The sequence below is a fragment of the Dermacentor silvarum genome, chromosome 4 (assembly GCF_013339745.2).
Source record: "Dermacentor silvarum isolate Dsil-2018 chromosome 4, BIME_Dsil_1.4, whole genome shotgun sequence".
NCBI lineage: Eukaryota > Metazoa > Arthropoda > Arachnida > Ixodida > Ixodidae > Dermacentor > Dermacentor silvarum.
In genome coordinates, this window is record NC_051157.2 from 75,402,788 (window position 1) to 75,422,427 (window position 19,640).

At 44.5% G+C, this 19,640-nt stretch overlaps 1 protein-coding gene across 1 annotated transcript; it reads right to left on the minus strand.

Annotated features, from left to right (window-relative positions):
* Nucleotides 1-789: 789 nt before the first annotated feature.
* LOC119448708 (uncharacterized protein F52C9.3-like) lies at nt 790-19,228 on the minus strand. Its single transcript, XM_049666466.1, has 8 exons — nt 19,218-19,228; nt 18,936-19,172; nt 18,162-18,219; nt 13,222-13,372; nt 12,136-12,242; nt 3,323-3,390; nt 2,204-2,300; nt 790-923 (listed from the first exon to the last, which is right to left on the minus strand). Exons 1-8 carry the CDS (start codon nt 19,226-19,228, stop codon nt 804-806), a joined length of 849 nt encoding a protein of 282 aa, XP_049522423.1. The 3' UTR covers nt 790-803.
* Nucleotides 19,229-19,640: the final 412 nt, after the last annotated feature.

The window sequence follows — 19,640 nt, forward strand, 5'->3', positions numbered from 1 at the left end:
TTGAAAAATATCCAATCGAGAAGCAATTACTAACGCGTGCACGCATCAGCCAATTTTTCTGCGCACTGTACTTTCGCACACTGCTAGCGAGTGCTGCACTTTGACCTCAGATATTATTGGAAGTAATTGTTAAAACCTTTAAAATGCCAGGGATCTTCAATGCCATGGATGGCATGGAAGATGACTTAATACACGAATAACCTGGCGAATCAAGCGTAAGCAGCATTGGCAGCGATAGCACAGACGAGTAGACAAGCGCTGCGTTAACCAACACGATGTGCATGAACGAATGAATAAGTTCACTATGAAAAGAATAACACTCGCTTTTGTGGTGGCGGGTGATCACGAAGGATTACTGCGTATTTCTAACTCTTAGAAAAATAAAGACAAACTGGCCCGGCCTCAGGTAAGGACTGCAGCTTGTCGAAATTGGAGGGGGGGGGGGGTTGGAATGAGAAAAAAAGTGGCTTTTACGTGAGTCTATACGGTATAAATATGTATACATAAAATGTGCATCTATTGTTGATATGACTTTCTTCAGCATGCCCAAAACACAGTTACAGGAAGACTTCTATTTTTGTAGAGAAAGATTTCGTGGACACTCTGTGAGCAGTGCAGTGTGTTGAAGCTATATTTTGTTTCTTCGGTGCAACGCTGTAAAAAATGGCACTGACTCCACCCATAACAGCCCCCTTCAATGTATACGCACTTGAAGTGTGCAACGTATACTTCAATGTAGAAATTGCATTTGAAATGGAGAAAGAAAGGAAACACAAGTAAAGCTCGGGCACCTGGCCCATTTATTAGCTATTTATGTATCGGTACACATTCAAAATACTAGGAACAAGCTTCAGGTGCACACGGTCTGCCTTGTACTCGACGGAGTCTATGTACACTGCCTTCTTGCTCTCTGGACTGCCATGCTGAAAAAGAAGCAATAGTTTTGAATCAATCATTGCCCAAAGCATTCCCAAAGACAATGTTTTACATAGTAAGATAGGAACTGTATACCCCGGAGCGCAACTATTACTACAGATATGGAAATGTCTATTGAAGGTGGACAACAGAGTTACAGACCTCTGAGTATCAGAAAATGCCCCTCTATGTGAGCTATATTCAAACAATGCAGAGCAAGTGTGCTAAGGACTCTGCTGCCACTATGTTTTGCAACCTTACTTGTATTAAATAAGATTCAATTCAATGCAGTGACATGGCTGCTACTGCAAAAACATACAGTACTGATAAGCAGGTTGGTAGTTCATAGTGATGCCCTTAGTGCAGAAGATGAGGTGACAGGAAAGTAGACAGAGAGAACAAGGCACCATCAGCTAAATCTTATGGTTTGCTTTTGCGCAGTATATCTGCACAAATTCAAACAATGTGATGAGGGACATTAAAAACGCACAAGTATGGAAGGACATCTTGATGTGCTGGAACATGACAAATGTTTACATGACATATGACCACAAAAGCAAGTCAAGCCCCTTTTTTTAGAGATTGACTTTAAAGTCAAGCTGGTGCATCTATCACCAAGGCTAGCAAGTATGGGTGTTCGAACAGTAGAATTGTCTAATCAAATCAATTAACATATTTAATCCCAACCTTCATTAATGCACATCTAAACATGATAACTTTTGCACAAAATCCTCAGATCACTGAACTGCTTTAAATAAAGGTTATGATAGCGTGGCTGTCATTTTGTAGTGATGCCTTCCGCTCGATTCTATGCTACGCTTAACACCCACTGTTCATGGCCAGCAGATCCCACTGATAACGTGGACGAAGCGTCATTCTGACCACAGGCAAAGCGCGAAAACTGCAAAAAAAGGAATAGCATCGGGAAACGTATCGCTGCAATATCGCGGCCCATATTTGCATTCTTTTTCTGGGTGAGATTATGCCGGTAAGTTTTGTTATTACACTTCTGTAGTCTTTTGTATGCTTTATTCCTTGTTAAGTCGAAATCATCTTGTGCTTGTATAACTTTGCCCGTATTTCTTACATATGCTACTGTGTTAGTGTAGGACCTACACTGTCTAGTTTAGAAAGTGTACCTCGACAGAGTGCACAAATAAAGTTCAAAACTCTGGAAGTGGGATTGCTCAGTTTTACCCAGAGGCATTTACACTTTCTGCCTGATTAAATAGGTTAACCAGTGTTCTTACATTCTGCTGAATGCAACGACAAACTTTTCAGTACTCACCTGCGACCCACTGGAGTAGTCCACAATCGCTTCACGAGCCATGATTTGGTGTGGAGGTGTGTGTACTTCTTTCGTCTTTCTTGAGTACCTTTGGAGGCTTTTTGTAGATTAAAAAAAAGATATAATGCCATGGTAATGGTAACAAGCTGGACTGATTGGTTTTGCTGGAGACTATCCATTGTATAATGAAAGCAGACATGAATAAAAGATGGGAAAAATACACAATTGACTTTCAACACACATGTGAACATGTTATGCATACCATATTACATGTTTTACACCAGCAGCTGCAGCAGGTTCTGAGTCTTACATAGCTCTTATAATGTCTATTCAAAGACCGTCGCACAAAGCTACCTCATAAAGCCTTTGCAGTTTGTATGGAGGTAGTTTAAATGTTTCTTTAGTGCTCGTAACAATTCTAAAACAATAATGGTGGTAATAAAGAATTTTACGGCACACACATTATTTAACCTATTGCTGTAAATGCAAAGCTGGATTCTGTGTTCAACACTGTCAGCAGTATTGTCATGGTAAATGAGCCCCACGGGGGCCCCATTTGGTGGCCTTAAAACAATACCCGGGAAGAGGTTTTAATGGAAGCAAATGCGTACACCCATCCAGTAAACAATGTGACTTTACTCCAGTGAACTATATAGATGGAGTGAAAGTATACAAACAGACAAATGTTATCTGAGAAAGCATCAGGTTGGCTACTCTATACGTGAAAATGGGAGGACCAAACAGAAGGCAAGAGAGAGAGAGAACTGGCGAAGAGTGAAAGATGGTGAAATAGAAGGGCAAACTAACAACATACATTGCTTGAACCCAGTTTGAAAAAAGTATGATATACATAAATGGTCATGGAAGCAGAACCTCAGCTCTGTTAGTGGTGGAAGTTGCTTTACCAGCTGGCCTCAAGCTATACATAAGGTTACCATGAAATTACATCAGCAAATCGTAGCTGTCAAACATAAAACAGATTTTTGCATAATTTAAGAAGGAAAACAACTGCTGTGGATAACGGCAGCACTGAGGTGCTGCTTTGGTGGCCCTTTATAACACTGTTTCTTCTCCTACAGAAGTGTGTCAGGCTCAAAGAGCACACAGACTTGAACCTACCATTCAGAGAACAGTTGGTATCTTCCAGAGAGTGGTGGACTGGCCTTTAAGTGCAGTGTATGAAGATCCTGAAAGGACAATGGACACACCAAGGAAGCCTAGCATTAGTACATTTGAGATTAGCCGGTATGTTGTTGCATCCAAACACTGCAACACTAATGAAAGGCAGGGAATGGATGGACAACCACACTACAACTGCGTGCTCATGTGTCACATAATGGTTTTTCCTTGTCCTTTGTTAGCCCTTTGTCAATACATTCTGAAAATTACTAAAGAACAGTGGGCCTAAAAGATTAAATCCAGGAAAGCTGAACATTGGTTTCAGACAACTACAGAAGTGGTGCTCAAGTTATTTATGTATGTAACAAACATGATTTACTGCATTGAGAAGTCACTTGGCTGGCACCGGCCAGTTCTTGAGAAAGTTAGGAGATTTTGTTAGTATCTGTTTTGGTTCACTGCTGCACTTGGGCTCTTAGTGCTCTTAGTGCTGCACTTGGGCTCTCTGTGGTTTAGTAGCAATGGAAATGAATTACTACAGGGGACAGCAACACAAGCATCATTTTAAACAGATTTACCACCTTTGTCCGTAAAGTTCTGACACTGAGTCCATTAAAAAAAAATGCATTTAACATTAAAATCATTTGTGCAGCATCCCTTCGAAATAGTCTCCCTTGCAGTCTATACACGCTTCTTGAGGTCTTGAAAACAGATGGAAAACGCTTCTTTTGGCAGGGCTGTCAGCTCCTTTGTCATGGTGTCTTGAATGGCGTCCACGCTCCCCATCCAGAGACCTCTTAGGGCTCTCTTCACACGAGGAAACAGGAAAAAATTGCATGGGGAGAGGTCAGGCGAGTATGGCAGATGGGGAAGTACAGTAATGCTGTGCTTGGGCGAGAAATTTTGTCACGCTGAGAGCAGTGCGCGGCCTTGCGTTATCGTAGAGAAGGCTCCATTGTCCAGATGCCCATAAGTCAGGGCGACGGCGTCGCAGTGCATGACGCACGTGTTGGAGCACGCGGATATAAAACTCCCGATTCACTGTCTGCCCTTGTGGGGCGAACTCGTGGTGTACGACACCTCAGGCATCGAAAAAAACTATCAGCATCGTCTTTGTTTTGGTCTTCTGTCGCCGCACCTTTCTCGACACCGGAGAGCTTGTGGACCGCCATTTGGCACTCTGCCTCTTTGTTTGAGGATCGTATTGAAAACACCGTGCTTCGTATTGAGCAATGATGCTGTCGACGAATGCAGCATCCTTCTCTGCCTCGGAGAGCAAATCAGTGCTCACTGATGCTTGCGTGTCCCTCTGGTCCTGTGTGAGAGAGTGCTGCACAAGGTCTGGCATTCAGCTTTCGTTTCCCCAAGTTCTCACGCAAAATTTGGTGGCATGTTGTCTTACTAATGTCGAGAGCATCCGATAGCATGCGGACTGTAATGGTTGCAGGGTGCCCCTGCCTTGTGTCGTCTTCCACCGACGTTCTCCCCAAAATGAACCTCTTGTGCCACTCGAAAACTCGCGCCCGTGATAATGTCTCGTTGCCGTAAGCGACACGAAGGGGCTCATACGTCTGTGTGGCTGTCTTGCCAAGCTTCACACATAATTTTATGTTTACACGCTGTTCGAGGTGGGCGTCCATCTCTCCACATTCACTCACAGTAGAATGCGCAGACGACTAGTGACAACGTATTTTTCTACATGTAGTGCCATCTAGCGGCTGCCACAGCAATTAGCACAAATAGCTCAGGTTAGCCCGGAAAGATGGCGCTACACATACGCACCAACATTTGTTTTGGGGAATCATTTCTAGAGAAGAAAATAAATCGGTCTCGAAACTTTACGGACAAAGGTTGTATTTAGTGAGTTCAAACAACTTAATGGTTTCCCCTGCTTGCAATACAACTGTAAGTGTAACATAATCAATTTAATCAATTTGCTGAATAAGTCAATTGGAAACAGTCCTCCCTGCGCTCATGTTCCTGTTCCCTATTCTTTGCCTGCTTTCTGGTGCTAGAAACTCACAAATGGATCAATATCAGCTAGCCCAAACTTACACATTACCAAGCTTTCAGTACAGTAACATGAATGGAATGCCATTATTGTGAATTTATAAAGTTCCAGATATCTAGTGAGAGCTCCTTGCATGCAGAATGAACAATGAATGTTCACAGATTTTAAAAACCGTGCAGGATTTTAAAAACCGTGCATTCAGCAACGAACTTGCCCAGCTCAGTTGCACGAGTGCATGCCCCCTTTACGTTGGCCCCATTGTACCAGTGGTGACAGGCTAACCATCGACCACAAAAATGTGCAGAAGAGCCAATGAAAGCTAATAGCTTTAACACCTCAGTTAGTTACCTTCTGGCATGCAGCAATTCACGCAAATGCTAACTGAGTTGCTGCAGCCAACATACATCTGGGGCGCGATCTTGTACGCATTCCAAAATGGAACGGAGGTGGTCCGTTCCATCGAGCCGCACACGATTGGTCAATTTGATCGTCACGGTTCAAATTGACCAATCGTGCGCGTCTCACGGTTCAAATTGACCAATCGTGTGCGGCTCGATGGAACGGACTGCCTCCGTTCCATTTTGGAACGCGTACAAGATTGCGCCCCTGCTCTATTCCCACTCCGTACCATCTCCACAAGCAGGGCAAATAGTGAAGTAGTGATGCCCATGACATATTCTGCAACATGTATGTCTAAAATTGAAACTTGCATTCATATTCCTCAAAGGAATACCTCTTTCTTAAATGATTCATATTTCTTTCTTAAAGGGTTCCTGAACTGCCCCTCAGTTGTGTGCAGCGCGTGGAGTTCACACATGGAGCGTGAAGTTACCTTTTTCTCAAACAGCCTCTTTTCAAACAGAGGCCTGCTTCTCACCCGTTTTGAAGCTGCCAGAGCCTTGCATATATCGTCATATTTAAGATAGCCATAGACGGCTGCTATTGGCCGATAGCTGACATCAATCAAGAAGGGTGTTTGGAACAGTGCGCTTCTTGTGCGTTTTGTGTGTTTTGAATTTCAATAAGAATTATGCCCTTCCTGAAGAAGCTATCGTCTGCTCACACTTGGCCGGACCCACCCATGTAGGAGTGAAAATTTCGCCACACTGCTTGTCTGAGTCGTAGCCGTCAGGCCTTACTAATTTCAACTAGTTTTGAACACTCAACTTGCCTCAAACCACCCAAAACTTAAGGCCAGAACACAGGTACGCTACACTTGCTGAGGAATGATGGTTGGCATTTACAAGGAACACATGCCAATATGCGCTCACTCCAAGCCACCGTGGCTCTCGGCCCCTCTAGACTAGACACCTGTATTCAGCTATTGATAACGCTTCAAAATGTGCAATTGGAATTTGCCTACTATCCCTGCCGGACAAAGCCGGTCCACACCATATACAGTTAAACCTGGATATAACGAAATTGACAAATTCCCGCAAAACTTCGTTATAAAGAGGATTTCGTTATATGCAGGTTCGGCACGAAAATTCGGAAAATAAACGTTTACCGTATTTACTCGATTTTAACGCGCCCTCAATTGTAACGCGCACTCGTTTTCCGTTTTCGTCGAAGCACTCATCCTCGGAATGTCACACCATGTACCGGATGCGTGGACGCGTGTCGTTTCGCACAAGCGCGAGGCATCGGAAACGAAGAGCGAGCGTCACGATGGCGTCGTAGCGTCGTATAGTGTTACAGTAGAACCTCGCTGTTACGTTCCCGGGGGCTGCGTTTTCCCGGCTGTTACGTCGTTTTCGACCGGTCCCGGACAGCTCCCATAGAACTCAATGCGTCATGCAGCGAGCGGCAAGTTGCCGCGCATCAGCGCCTTGCCGCGAGGCCACCGTGGCACGCGCGTCTCGCCGCGCGGCACCGCGATAAGATCTCCCGCGCTCTCCGAACGGGCGAGCAACACCGCGAGCGCTCGTTGTTTCATGCGTGAGACGACGATCGTCGATTGAAAACCCGGCGCGGACCGGCGGCGTTCAGGATGTGATGGCTCCGTGACGTCACCCTCGTCGCTCTTGATTGGTTCTTCATCTCGCGGCACGCGGCAATTGCCGCAGAACCCATTTCGCGCGGCACGCCGCAAGACCCCCGATTCCTGCCGCTTTTGCCGCGCGATTCTGGCGCGCGTTCTTGCTGCGTGTTTTTGCCGCTCCAAGGGCGATAAGGGCGATAACGCAGTCCAAGGGCGATAACGCAGTCGCCGCGCACCGTATGCTGTATGTGCGAGTGAAAACGTGGGAGGGGAGCCGACGACCGTGTCTAAATCTCGCGCGCGCAAGAAAAGCAGGGAGGAAGCGCGCCTTCTTCCGTTGCGCTCGAGGCAGCGGGCGAGGGAGCGAGGGGGAGGGATAGCGGGGCGGCGCGCGGTCGCGCAGGCCGTATCTTGAAAGCGATCTGCGTTGGGGCAGAGTCTAGTAGTGTAGGTGGGTCGGCGGCTCGTAGCTTTCTGCGTGCTGTGTGTTCTCGGCGCTCAGTTTGCGTTGAAGCGATAGACAACAGCACGAATGTCACTTCGGTCGCTTCTCCAGCGGCGCTTCCACACGCCGCCAGCGTTTGACAGAGCGTGTCCGCGTCCGCGCTCATCGAGTCTGATGTGCCACACCGTGTACCAGCGCGTCGGCATCAGCTGGAAAAGGAGAGAGTGCCGGCTTGGCGGGCTAGGCCAGCTGCAGCAAGCGGCAGGATCAGGTTTGAATGAAGGGAGGGGGAAAGGTCATGCCCGCGGCGGCAAGATCGCCGTGTCGAGGGATGCAGGGCCGCCTCGCACACGCACGCACGCACACGTGCGCTCGCTTCGCATTCCATCGCGGCGGAGAAGGTGCTTCCGGTTGCTGCTCGCGCAAAAATGACAAAATTTGGGGCGAAATCTCTAGGTGGTCGGAGGGGGAAATTCGTTATATCGAGGGGGTCTCCCGCTGCCACTTCGTTACGTAGAGGTCTCAAATACATGTGCTTCTATGGAGTAACGGCGGGGAATCGAAAAACTTCGTTATATAGAGGAATTCGTTATATGGAGGTTCGTTATAAGCAGGTTTAACTGTAGCACAGCTAGACTGGAGCACACAAGTGCACACTCCAGCTCTGCCGTGCACAAATCAAGCACACCACAGTTGTGCGTAGCTGCGTTCGCAGCCTCGCATGGATACTGCAGCCGCTATGGGGTGCTACCATGAGCCCTCTTGTCATCGAGATATGTTGAGAACCGCATGCTCTCATTGCTCTCTGTGACTGACATGGCTCAGGGCCGTGGCAATATAAGCCTGCCTGAGCACCCACATTTGACTAGGACAGATCGTCTGATTCCCGGGTTGCACACCTTCGAAGTGTGTAGTCTCATGGTCGAAGCTTGTCATGTTATGAATCCTTTCAGTGCGACATTCACCACTGAACCGATGTGCACACTTCCGACGTACTTCCATGAGTGAAGATGATGTTTCATTCAAGACTCGGAAATTGTGTGATTGCTGTAGAGATAAGTGCCAATGGAAATGTGCTACTCGTGCCACTTGGTACGAGAAAAAATAGCCGCGTACAGTTATCTAGTACACTGTAGCACAGAAAATTGATGACCGACGTTACTATAGTAACAACGACATGAAGTATGTGCTGCCAACAGCGTCTGTGAAGTCCCACTGAAAGAAGAAACACAACATTGAAGCCAGGTAACGTGAAGCTATAGGAGGGCATCACAACTGGTGCTGCCCCACTTTTTCAGAACGAGAAACATTGAGGAGAAATGAGAAAGATAAATATTGCCCTCAACTATCAACGATCCTATTAGGTCTTAAAAATTATTTCGGTAATTTATTGCTGGGAGGCACAATACTCATTCCAAGGCATTTTTCAGGCTTTGAAGAAAGGTGGTTCAGGATGCCTTTAAGGAATATGAACCCCTTTCAAAAAGATCTGCTTTTCATATTCCTTACTTAATGAATTCATATTCCTTAGAGAAACATGAGTTCCTTAAAAGCTGCAACAAAATTTTGGGCCATGTTCTTTAATATGTCTGCTTTAGGTAACGTGAATACAGAGCAGCCTCCCAGAAAAATTTTATATTTGAAATATGATTCAATGAATCATGAAAAGCTATAAAAAATTATGGCAGAACTCATCTCACGATGACTGTCAATAGTAATGCGATGAGCATTCGGGCTATGTAGTTACACGCCGCATATCTGAAGTCACATTCTTATTTACCACCTGTTGTGGCCATTCTGAGAATTCTGTTGCTTCGGCTAAATGCGACATACGCTGCTATCGTCCCACTTTGCGAGGGCACTAGCTTGCCAAGGTCACCTATAATCACAGCAGGATGATGGTGACTGTATGGCACCAACACAGTGAAGAAGAAGGAATGACGCTGATGGAACGACAGAGGTGGTATGACGACGACCGCATGATGACAATGAGTTGACCATTTTTAAATGATGACAATGGTATAATGATGACGGTGTGACGACGACATATAGACAACGGGATCGTGACAAGTGTGTGACAATGATGGCGTGACGACGACAATTTGACGACCAACGGATGATGAAGCTGGAATAACAACAACGATGGAATGACCACAATGGCATCACAAGGATGGTATGACAATGAAAGCATGACGACAATTGTGTGGCCACGACACAATGGCGACGATTCCATGACAACGGAATGAGGACAGTGTGATGACAACAACAGCATGACGACTGTATTACAAAGCCTGTAGGGTGACGATGGCGTGATGACAACAGCATGATGATTGTCGACTAACAAAGTTGGAGTGACAACGATGGCACAACTACGACAGCATGATGATGACGGTATAACATGGATGCATGATAGCGACTGTATGACCATGACACAATGATGACTATGGCATGACAATGTTGGCATAATAACAATTGAATGACGAGGAAGGATTGACGTCGACAGAATGTTGAAGGTGGTATGACGACGACATGACGAAAATGGTATGACGACGAGAATGTGACGAAAGTTGGACAATGAAGTTAGAATGACGGCGAGGGAATGACCACGACAGCATCATAACAGTATAACAACGAATGCATGGCGACCGCTGTGTGGCAACCACATCATGACGACGACTTTATGATGACAATGACTTGACAAAGACTGTATCCCGAAGGCTGCACTGCGGTCTTGAACACAGGACCATAGCAGGTGGGTATACATATTTGTACAGTAACATATTGAGAAAGAAATGAAAAGACATCAAAGCAAAGGCTTCAACAACACATATACATAGCAGAAGATTGTTCATCAATGTCATCACGTGCAAGACTGTAACAGAATATTAATTTCAATGCAGGATTTACAAGCACTGAATATGGCTCCAACACGCACACACCAAATAAAGTGACTAATTATTGAATATGCGCCTCAAACAATAACAATAAATTCTGTGTTACTACACTATCAGCAAGGTTGTTCCAGTCGGTTATGGTTCTAGGAAAACAGGAATATTTCTAACAGTTAGTTCTTGCAAATAATGGTTTTAGTGAGAGAGAATGTCGCATGCATGTAGTGTAACCACTGGAATAAGTAATTATTTGCGAAGTGTCAACATTGTAGTGCTTATTTACCAACTGGAAAAAGAATTCCAAGTGACAAATACGATTCTTATTAGTTATAGATGGTAAACTGCTTTTTCTGTGATGGATGTACGTCCAAAGGAATTATAGATAAATCTCACTGCTTTATTTTGCACCCTTTCCAACTTGTAAATGTTAGTTTTAGTGAAGGGGTCCCAGACTATAACAGCATATTCTAAGACTGGTCGTACAATAGCTTTATAAGCAAGTAAGCGAGTTTCAGGGGTAGCATACCGTAATGCTCGCCTTAAAAAGAACAGTTTACGAAGAGCATTAGCAGAGACGGTATCAATATGTTTACGCCAAGAAAGGTTATTAGAAATCCAGAGGCCCAGATACTTGTAGCATGTGACTTCGGAAAGTGTATGATCAGTAATACCATACTGGTAACGGAGAGGGTTCCGTTTAAGTGCTATTTTCATATATACTGTTTTATCAAGATTCATTACCATTTGCCACATGTCACACCAACATTTTACCTTTTGAAAGTCGTTATTTAGCCTAATTTGATCCTCAATGGAATTTATTTTTTCATAAAGGACACAGTCATCAGTGTATAACTTAACATGGACAGAAAGATCATGGACAATATCATCTCTAAATATAAGGAACAAAGGCGGTCCAAGAACAGATCCTGGGGGACTCCAGACTCGACCGGGATGCTGTGGGAGTGGGCATTACTTTTCAATATATGTATATATATACATATATGTATATGTAAAAAAACACGCTACTATTACCTCTCACCCAAATGACAAAGAACCCGAAACTTCGAGAAACAGATAGCACTTGGGCGTGACCTCCGTCATTGAGCAGTGCCCGATGCATGCTGAAAATCTTGGAGGATATGTTTTATCCACTAATAATTAAGTGCCTTCAACACCTGCTTAGAAGCTACTTAAAGGCTGTTAATAAGAAAATTACAGAATGACCAGCCTTGCAGCTTTCTTAAGATTGTTTCAATAGCATTCTACTCATTTATTTATGGCCAATTTAGCTTAAGTGTAATTTCACTGCAGTTGGCCTTTAAACTCCTAAAACACTTTGCTTTTGGTACTGTTTGGGGGCTTTGTATGGAATGCTGAAGTGCAACACATTGACTGTTCTCCCTCCTTGTGATTACCATCGCTTTTATTTTGCTGCTGCCAGGACACCGCCACGTGAGGACACAAAACACTAAGCAGCCACATCACCTTTTGTGCATTTGCCGAAACGTCAAGCTGGCTGTGCTCGGTGACCTCCTCCTGCCAAACTCCGCAGTCCTCATTGATGAGCTTGCTGTAGTCAACCTGAGACTCACCTGTTACAGGTGACAGATTACCAACTTTAGTGTAACAAGGCCAGAACAGCTGTCACTTCTGTACAAGCTAATTTCATTTTTTTCCTCACATACAGTTCTCATTCCACCACTTCAAACTAAACAGAACTGTCTCCCCGTGTAATTAAATAACATAAAAGCAGAAAAGCCAGTGCCACTTCAATTCTCAGCAACATTTATTTTATCAATAAAATAAATAACATCTTAAGGAAGCCATGACATCACATTTACTACTTGTCCTTTTTTTTGTGCGTGTTAAATGAATGTCCAAACTCTCTAAACATTAAAAAACATTTATGCTGGCAAGTGCCAGATAACCCTTAATAGTTTGTTAGGATACTTATTTCTATGAACCAGCTTTGGTTTCTGCACCCAGTACGTGGGTGCGTCATGGCATCATGATATACTGGCTCCACTTCTGTAATTGCCACAGCTGCCACAGGCAAGTCCAGCCAGAAAAAATGCACGCAGTACTCTTGCTTATTTTTAAATGAGCAAAGTCATCATACCTAGTCTCATTGCTGCATGAGGGCAACAAGTATTCTTGTGTCATAACGTCCCAATGTCAATGACAATAGGTCCGGCATTTCAAGATCAACTTTAGTACAACGTTTATCCCATTAAAATGCCATGCGAGTGTTTACCTACCTTCATGCTTGCTAATGTGCTGTTACAACTACAACTTAGACATTATGTGCTGGTACTCCTTTAATAAGCATTATGTGATGGATTGCGTGGTTTATTCAAAGTGGGCAGTGCATGCAGATCGTTATCGGACGGAGTTACCTTAAAAGGTGCATTCTTTCAATACTGTGCATGAATACTTTTTGGTAGTAGTTTTAAAATTCTAGATATATAAAGACAACTGGTTACGATCATCAGACATCTAAAGTTTTACAAAATGTGGATAGAGTAAGCCAATTGGTCCTTTGCAATGAAAGTGAAACTTCGGTACACCTACTTTGCGGAGCTGCCCTATGAATTAGTGAAGACCACCAATGACGCCTGGGGGGTGGCTGTACTTCACCCAATGCATTTTGGTTGAAACACCGTGAGCAACCACTGCATGGTTCGCAGTAAGAAAGTCTAGCAACAGTTGTCTCTGGAACACCCTGCAAGATAAAGACAAAAAATAATAAAGGATGAAAACAATAAAATAAATTTTACATAAACTAAGAGGAACAGAACTCTTTTTAGCATAGCTTATCAACTCAGTACTGTTATAAAGGCTCCGAACTGTAACGATGGTAAGGAGTAAAGATGATACTCTTATTTGAACCATATTGCCTTTAAGCTTCACAGCCAAATTCACAACAGTGGAACATAGCGCAGGTTACAAAGGTAATAAATAATGATATGTTTGATAGTCCTAATACACAGTCAGTATACTAGTAAGCATTCACATGCAGCATTAAAAAATACAAACTACACTATAGACCACTTATAACATAACGGCTTATAGTGCAGGACCGGATATAGTGCGGTCTTTTTAAACTCCCGTTAATTTTCCCATAGCACCTGGGAAGTCAGCGGAGACGGCGAACGCTCCCCTCAAACGGGCGCACCAAGGAGTGCTCAAGGAAGAAAGAGAGACGAAGTGGAGGAGAAGGGCACGTGGTGCGAACGAACAGCCAGTGAGTCTGAAACCAGAATCTTGAGTGCGAGTCGCGAAATATCACGGCGCGCATAGCGAGCGAGGGCCACGAAACTGCCAACGCCGGCCAACGCTCGCTTCACGATAATGGTAGTAAACGAAACTTCTGGGAGCGGGCAGAGCCGGGACGGCACGGCGGAGGGCGCACGCGGAGACCATGGAATGTGAGCGAGGAGGGCGGCAGGGAAGCGGATTTCGCCTCGGCAACTCCGCCGCTTCGGTGGCTCCCCTCGCCCTCCCTCGTAGCTCCCTCACTTCCGAGTGTCACCGTGCGCGCTCGCCACCGTGCAGGCGCCGCCGCTTGAGCCGGCCCGGCGCCAGCTGCCCGAAGTTTCGTTTTCTGCCGTTATTGGGAAGCGGGCGTTTGCCGGCGTGGGCAGTTTCGTTGGCCGGCCTGGGACAGCGCCGCTGCTTCCATCTGCGCCGTAGCCGCAGTGTGCAAGGTCAGCACGTGACTAGAAAGTAGACTAGAAAGTAGACTAGAAAGTGACTAGAGGAAGCATAAAGGAGAAAGAAGGTTTGACTGCCATTTTCTACGCGTGGCTACGGTAGCGTGGCTGAGGCGTCGGCACGTACACGCATGTTCCGGCGCAATGCAGAATCAGCGACCTTGCCATTTGAGAGAGGGTGAAATTTCTGCCGCGTTCTTTTTCTTTCTTTCTTTTTTTTTTCTTTCTTTGTTTTGTTCGCGCGCGACATTGAGGGGTCTCTCCAAAGCTTTTACTCTATGGCGGTGCCGGAGCAATGCCAGTCGGAGGCGTCGCCGCGTGATTTGGTTCGAATTAACGAGATTCGACTGTAAATTCAATGCAAACGTTCTAGCCGCATTCCTCGACTGTCGCATATGCATGGCGGCTCGCTGCACATGTTTTGCATATGTGCGGGACTTGAAAACTGTTGCTTTGGTTATAGTGCGGTACCGCTTATAGTGCGGATATTCGCGACTCCGGCGACTTACGTTATAAGCGGTCTACACTGTACATCCAGTGACTAACAAAAATAACAGTAACATTAGAGATTTCAAGCTTGTCACTGCACTGCAGAATGATGCAAAAACAATGTAATCAACAAAGGCAATAACCACTTAACCCTTTAACTGTCACTACCGACAGTAGCGCACCCAGGATCTCTGCCAGGGGGGGGTTGACAGTTTGCCAATACCATCTAAACAGCACTAATTTCGATTTCTTCACGGGAAATTGTCAATAAAATGCGCTTTTTGCGAGTGTGCAGACGATTGCGCGTCTTACATCTTAGTTGCAATACTCAAATGCGTAAGGAAAGAAAAGGGGTTAAACAAAAGGGGGGGTTAACAGGGTTAAGTTGGCCTCAGGGGGGGGTTCCAACCCCCGAATCCCCCCCCGTCGGTGCGCCACTGACTACCGAGATAAATCGTGAAACCACCCATGCGCACCCCCTGCTACTCCTGAGTATACTCGTGTTGCTTTTTAAACTTACTCCCTACCACTCCCGTGAAAACTCGTGCAAAAAAAAATTGTGTTCATGTCCCGCCATCTATGGAGAGGTCACCTAAACACACAGAACTTGTAAATTAAATTTTAGACAACAGATGGAGCACACGTGTTTACACCCGCGTCGCTTTGTCTCGGCAGGGCGCAGCAGCCATGGCGAGTCAGCGCGCCACGTGCGTCCTCCTTTGACGGACGAAGAAATTCAAGAGCTGCTGATGAATATCTTTACATGTCCTGTAGAGTATCATGGTGCATTACTAGCATGAAATTTACACTGAACCAACATGAAAAAAATACCCGGCAGGGGGTGAGGAGTAGTCAGAAAAAAACCCGGCAGTGAAAGGGTCAATAAAGATTGCGTGATGGACCATTAATGAATGGCTATCTGTACTCTATAATTGAGCTGCAAAAATATACACCCAAACAAGTTGCCAAATGACAAAAAAAAAGTCCACGCCGTTCAACATGATGTGTTATTTCTTATCCGTGAGCACTCATTCACACAACCTTTCACATCATGGCACAATGCCAGTTCAAGGGAACAGTTAACTTCACCATTGTTTATAGAGTGCCTGATCTGGTAATGCTTCACAAAGTTGCAAATTATTTTTGGTAAAACAGGGTGCCACTGTACTAGTGATCTCACGCAATAATATTTAAAATATTCCAAAGTATTATCTTTTGGCAAAGTTATGTAGCATCAAATGTTGGCTCCATTAGCATTGAGCCACTGTTTCATTTCTAACAAGGCAAAAGTTGTGAATTCCTTGCCAGTTTGAGGAATGATACACAACAATAAAATATTGTCATGCCAATGCTTTCTTATTCTTGCTTGTGTTCGTCAAATCCCTGTCTATCATCATTCAGTTTGTGCGCAGCAACTATTTATTTTATTATGGATTGCTACCAACTCACCCAAACCAGTACCCGTCCTAGCTTATTTATTTATGGTCACGCATAACAGGCTTATAGGCATTGTGAACAAGCTTTCAGTTAAGGTAGGAGTCACACTAATCCCATGTGGTCCCACTGATCTCACCAATTTTGCTCATCCGTTAAATGTCAAAAACTGTTTGTCAGTGTTTACAAAAGAACAAATCAAAGCAAGTTGAGGAAATTTTACAGGTTCCTATGAAGAGGCAATAAAGAGAGACACCAAATAAGACCATTAGATTAGTAACCTTTCAAAACTCCTGTTGAATTTCTGCAGCAGAGAATAACTTACTTTAGTTGAGAGAAATGAAGGAAGGACAAAATTTCATTTTTGAATTTTGTGGCAAAGCCACGACACTGCTAACATCATGGTGACGTAATAGATTCATACAGTAATGTTGCTTAACGATCCCTCAAATTTTTCGGATGCTGAGCGAAATCAAGCCCACATCACAAGGGTTCCTCAAGGACACCAACCTGACACATTAGAAGGTTGCGCCACAAGTGCAATGAGTATTTGCCGCTTTTCAATGAACACCTTTCACACCAACGCTTTAGTGAGCTGTGCCATGAATGCACTGAGTATGTGCCACAGACGGTGTGACAAGCGAGGAAACAATTCTCAGCATTCGCAGGCACTGGTGCACCACGCTTCTCGTCTCGGAGGCCACACACGCACTTCTCAGCAGCGCCACAAGATGGTGAACCGTGTCCAAAAGGAAGTGCGAGAGAGGAGCCCGGTTGCCGCATGATGCGTTTCTCCGTGCTTTTCGTCATTGTGGAGCAACACATTCCCAGAGAGACATACCACAAAGCATGTTCGTGGCCTCCGATAAGCATAGTGCGTTGGTGCGTGCCAACGCTGAGAAATGCCTCATGTGGCAACCGAGCTCCTCTCTTGTGCTTACTTTTCGACACACTTTGCCATCTAATGGCACTGCCGAGAAGTCCGAGTGTGGCCTCCGAGACGAGAAGCGTGGTGCACCAGTGCCTGCGAATGCTGAGAATTGTCTCCTCGCTTGTTGCACACTTAGTGGCACATACTCAGTGACCCAAGTTGATGAGAGGTTCATTCAAGAGCGTGGCACACACCCAGTGCATTCATGGCACAGCTTAGTAAAGTGTTGGTGTAAAAGGTGTGCATTGAAAAGTGGCAAACACCCATTGCATTTGTGGAGCAGCCTGCTAATGCGTCGGGTTACTGTCCTTGAGGAACACTTGTGATGTGGGCTTGATTCCATTCAGCACCAGAGAAATTTGAGGGACCTTTTTCGTCATTGTAGAGCAGCACATTCCCAGAGGCCCACATCTAGTTACCCAAGCTCGCGTCAACGATGCTCACTGAAGAGCGGCACACACCTACTGGCAAATACCCAGCGACCCAAGCTGGCATCAAAGAGATTCATTGGAGACGAGCACAGACGAAGTGGTGCATACCCAGTGCTCCAATTCAGCATCAAAGAGTTTCTTCAAACAGCGGTACCTAGCCAGTCCCACGTCTACAGTGACCCATGTCGGCGTTAAATAGGTTCGTTGAAGAGCGGCATGTATGTACACACTGGCATATACTCAGTGACTCAAGTTGGTCCGATGGTTGGTTTCAAATGCTCTTCCTTTAGCACAGCAACCAATGCGTTACCCATTTGACCACAAACTATTCAGTGAGCCAGGTAAGTGGCAAAATGGTTAGATACAAACAAACATAGATACATAGACATAAACATACATGCATAGCCCTTGAAAAGTTTGTGAAGTACAACAAGAATGCTAATGCATCAATAACAGTGAAATAGCACAGAATGACAGAACCTGAGATTGTGCTACTGCACCAAGATACTATACCTTGAGGGCTCCGAAGAACAGTGCAGCTCTTGCCTTCAGCGGACCAAGGTACCAATACCTAAAAGGTTTGGAAAGCAATGCTTTTGTCACTGGGGCCATTAAAACACAGCAAGTAAGAGGTACTTAAAGAACATAAATTTTAAAAAAAATTGCAACGACAGAGTACACATTTTCTTCATTAGCAATGGCAAGCTGACCATTCGTCTTACTACAAAAGTTTTCTTTGTCACTTTCAGTGCAACGCAAGAAGAAAGTTGCATACAGTCAGCTTTGAAGCTAATCATGGCCACAAATTTGTGCCTGAATGAAGAACCTAATATCCACTTCTCTAAAATTGGATCTAAGGGAAACATTATTTGTTGAACACATACACAAATCATGCACAGAAATCACGCTGTCTTCTGCACAACCAGGAATAGCCTCCCTGCCCCTCCATCTCAATGATTAAGCCAGTTCGTCATGTTTAAAAAAGGACAATGGAGGAGAAAAAATTTATTGAAGAAAAACCAGAACTTGCACTGCAAGACATAGTTGCCTTTTATCCCACCCAGAACTGCTGCCACTATGATTGTATAGTACCAGCAACCTTACAGCAGTGGTGGCACACCCCTATCAGGTAGTTGCAAAATGTCTGAGAGCATAACATGAGAATCAAAATTTTCAAATTTGTTTTTCTTAGCAAGTGTTATGAACCTTTTGAATATGAGTTATCAGAAGATGATTGCATTTTATAACAGCACTCAATGCCAACTGAAGGGCACATGGTACACATACTTTGGTATCGTAGTGAGCAGGCTGTGGTATACGCCCTGTTCCAGTTGGCCAAGAGAGTACACAGTCTTCACTTCCTTTTCCTCACCTTCTTCACTTTGAAGCTGTACATATGCAATAAGAAGCACAGATGATGGATAAGAAACCTCAGGGGTGAAACAAGGAACTATGGGTGAACAAAGGAGCGAGGATGCGCTATTCCAGTGCCAACATTTAAGCAATAGAGTGATACGTAAGTTCCTTGCTCGACCAGTTTTTCAATGCATATTTCAATCTTCCAAGTACCTGTTCATCATGGCTCTATGGAAGCAACCATCGAGCACTATTGCTGTTCATCGCCGAAACCGGCCTACATTGTTATATTTAATGGCTTATGTCATTGAGAGAACTTTCGAAATTAAAAAAAAAAAAAGTTTCTGTTCATCTACCTTGAGTGCATTTTCTTCTTTCATACAATGTGTACACAATCAATAATCACGAATGGTAAAGTGCAATAAACTAACATGCAATAAAATATTTTAAACTGAATTTTCTACAATGTGCTTTTGTTTGCTCACCTAATGTAATCTGCCACTTCATCTGCATTGCAAGGTTGAAAGGTACAACAATAAAAATGACTGCACACTCTTATTTGATATGAAACTTTGTATGCAATAAATCACATGAATCATCATGTAAAAGCTCGTTAACATGCAATTGATTTATTAT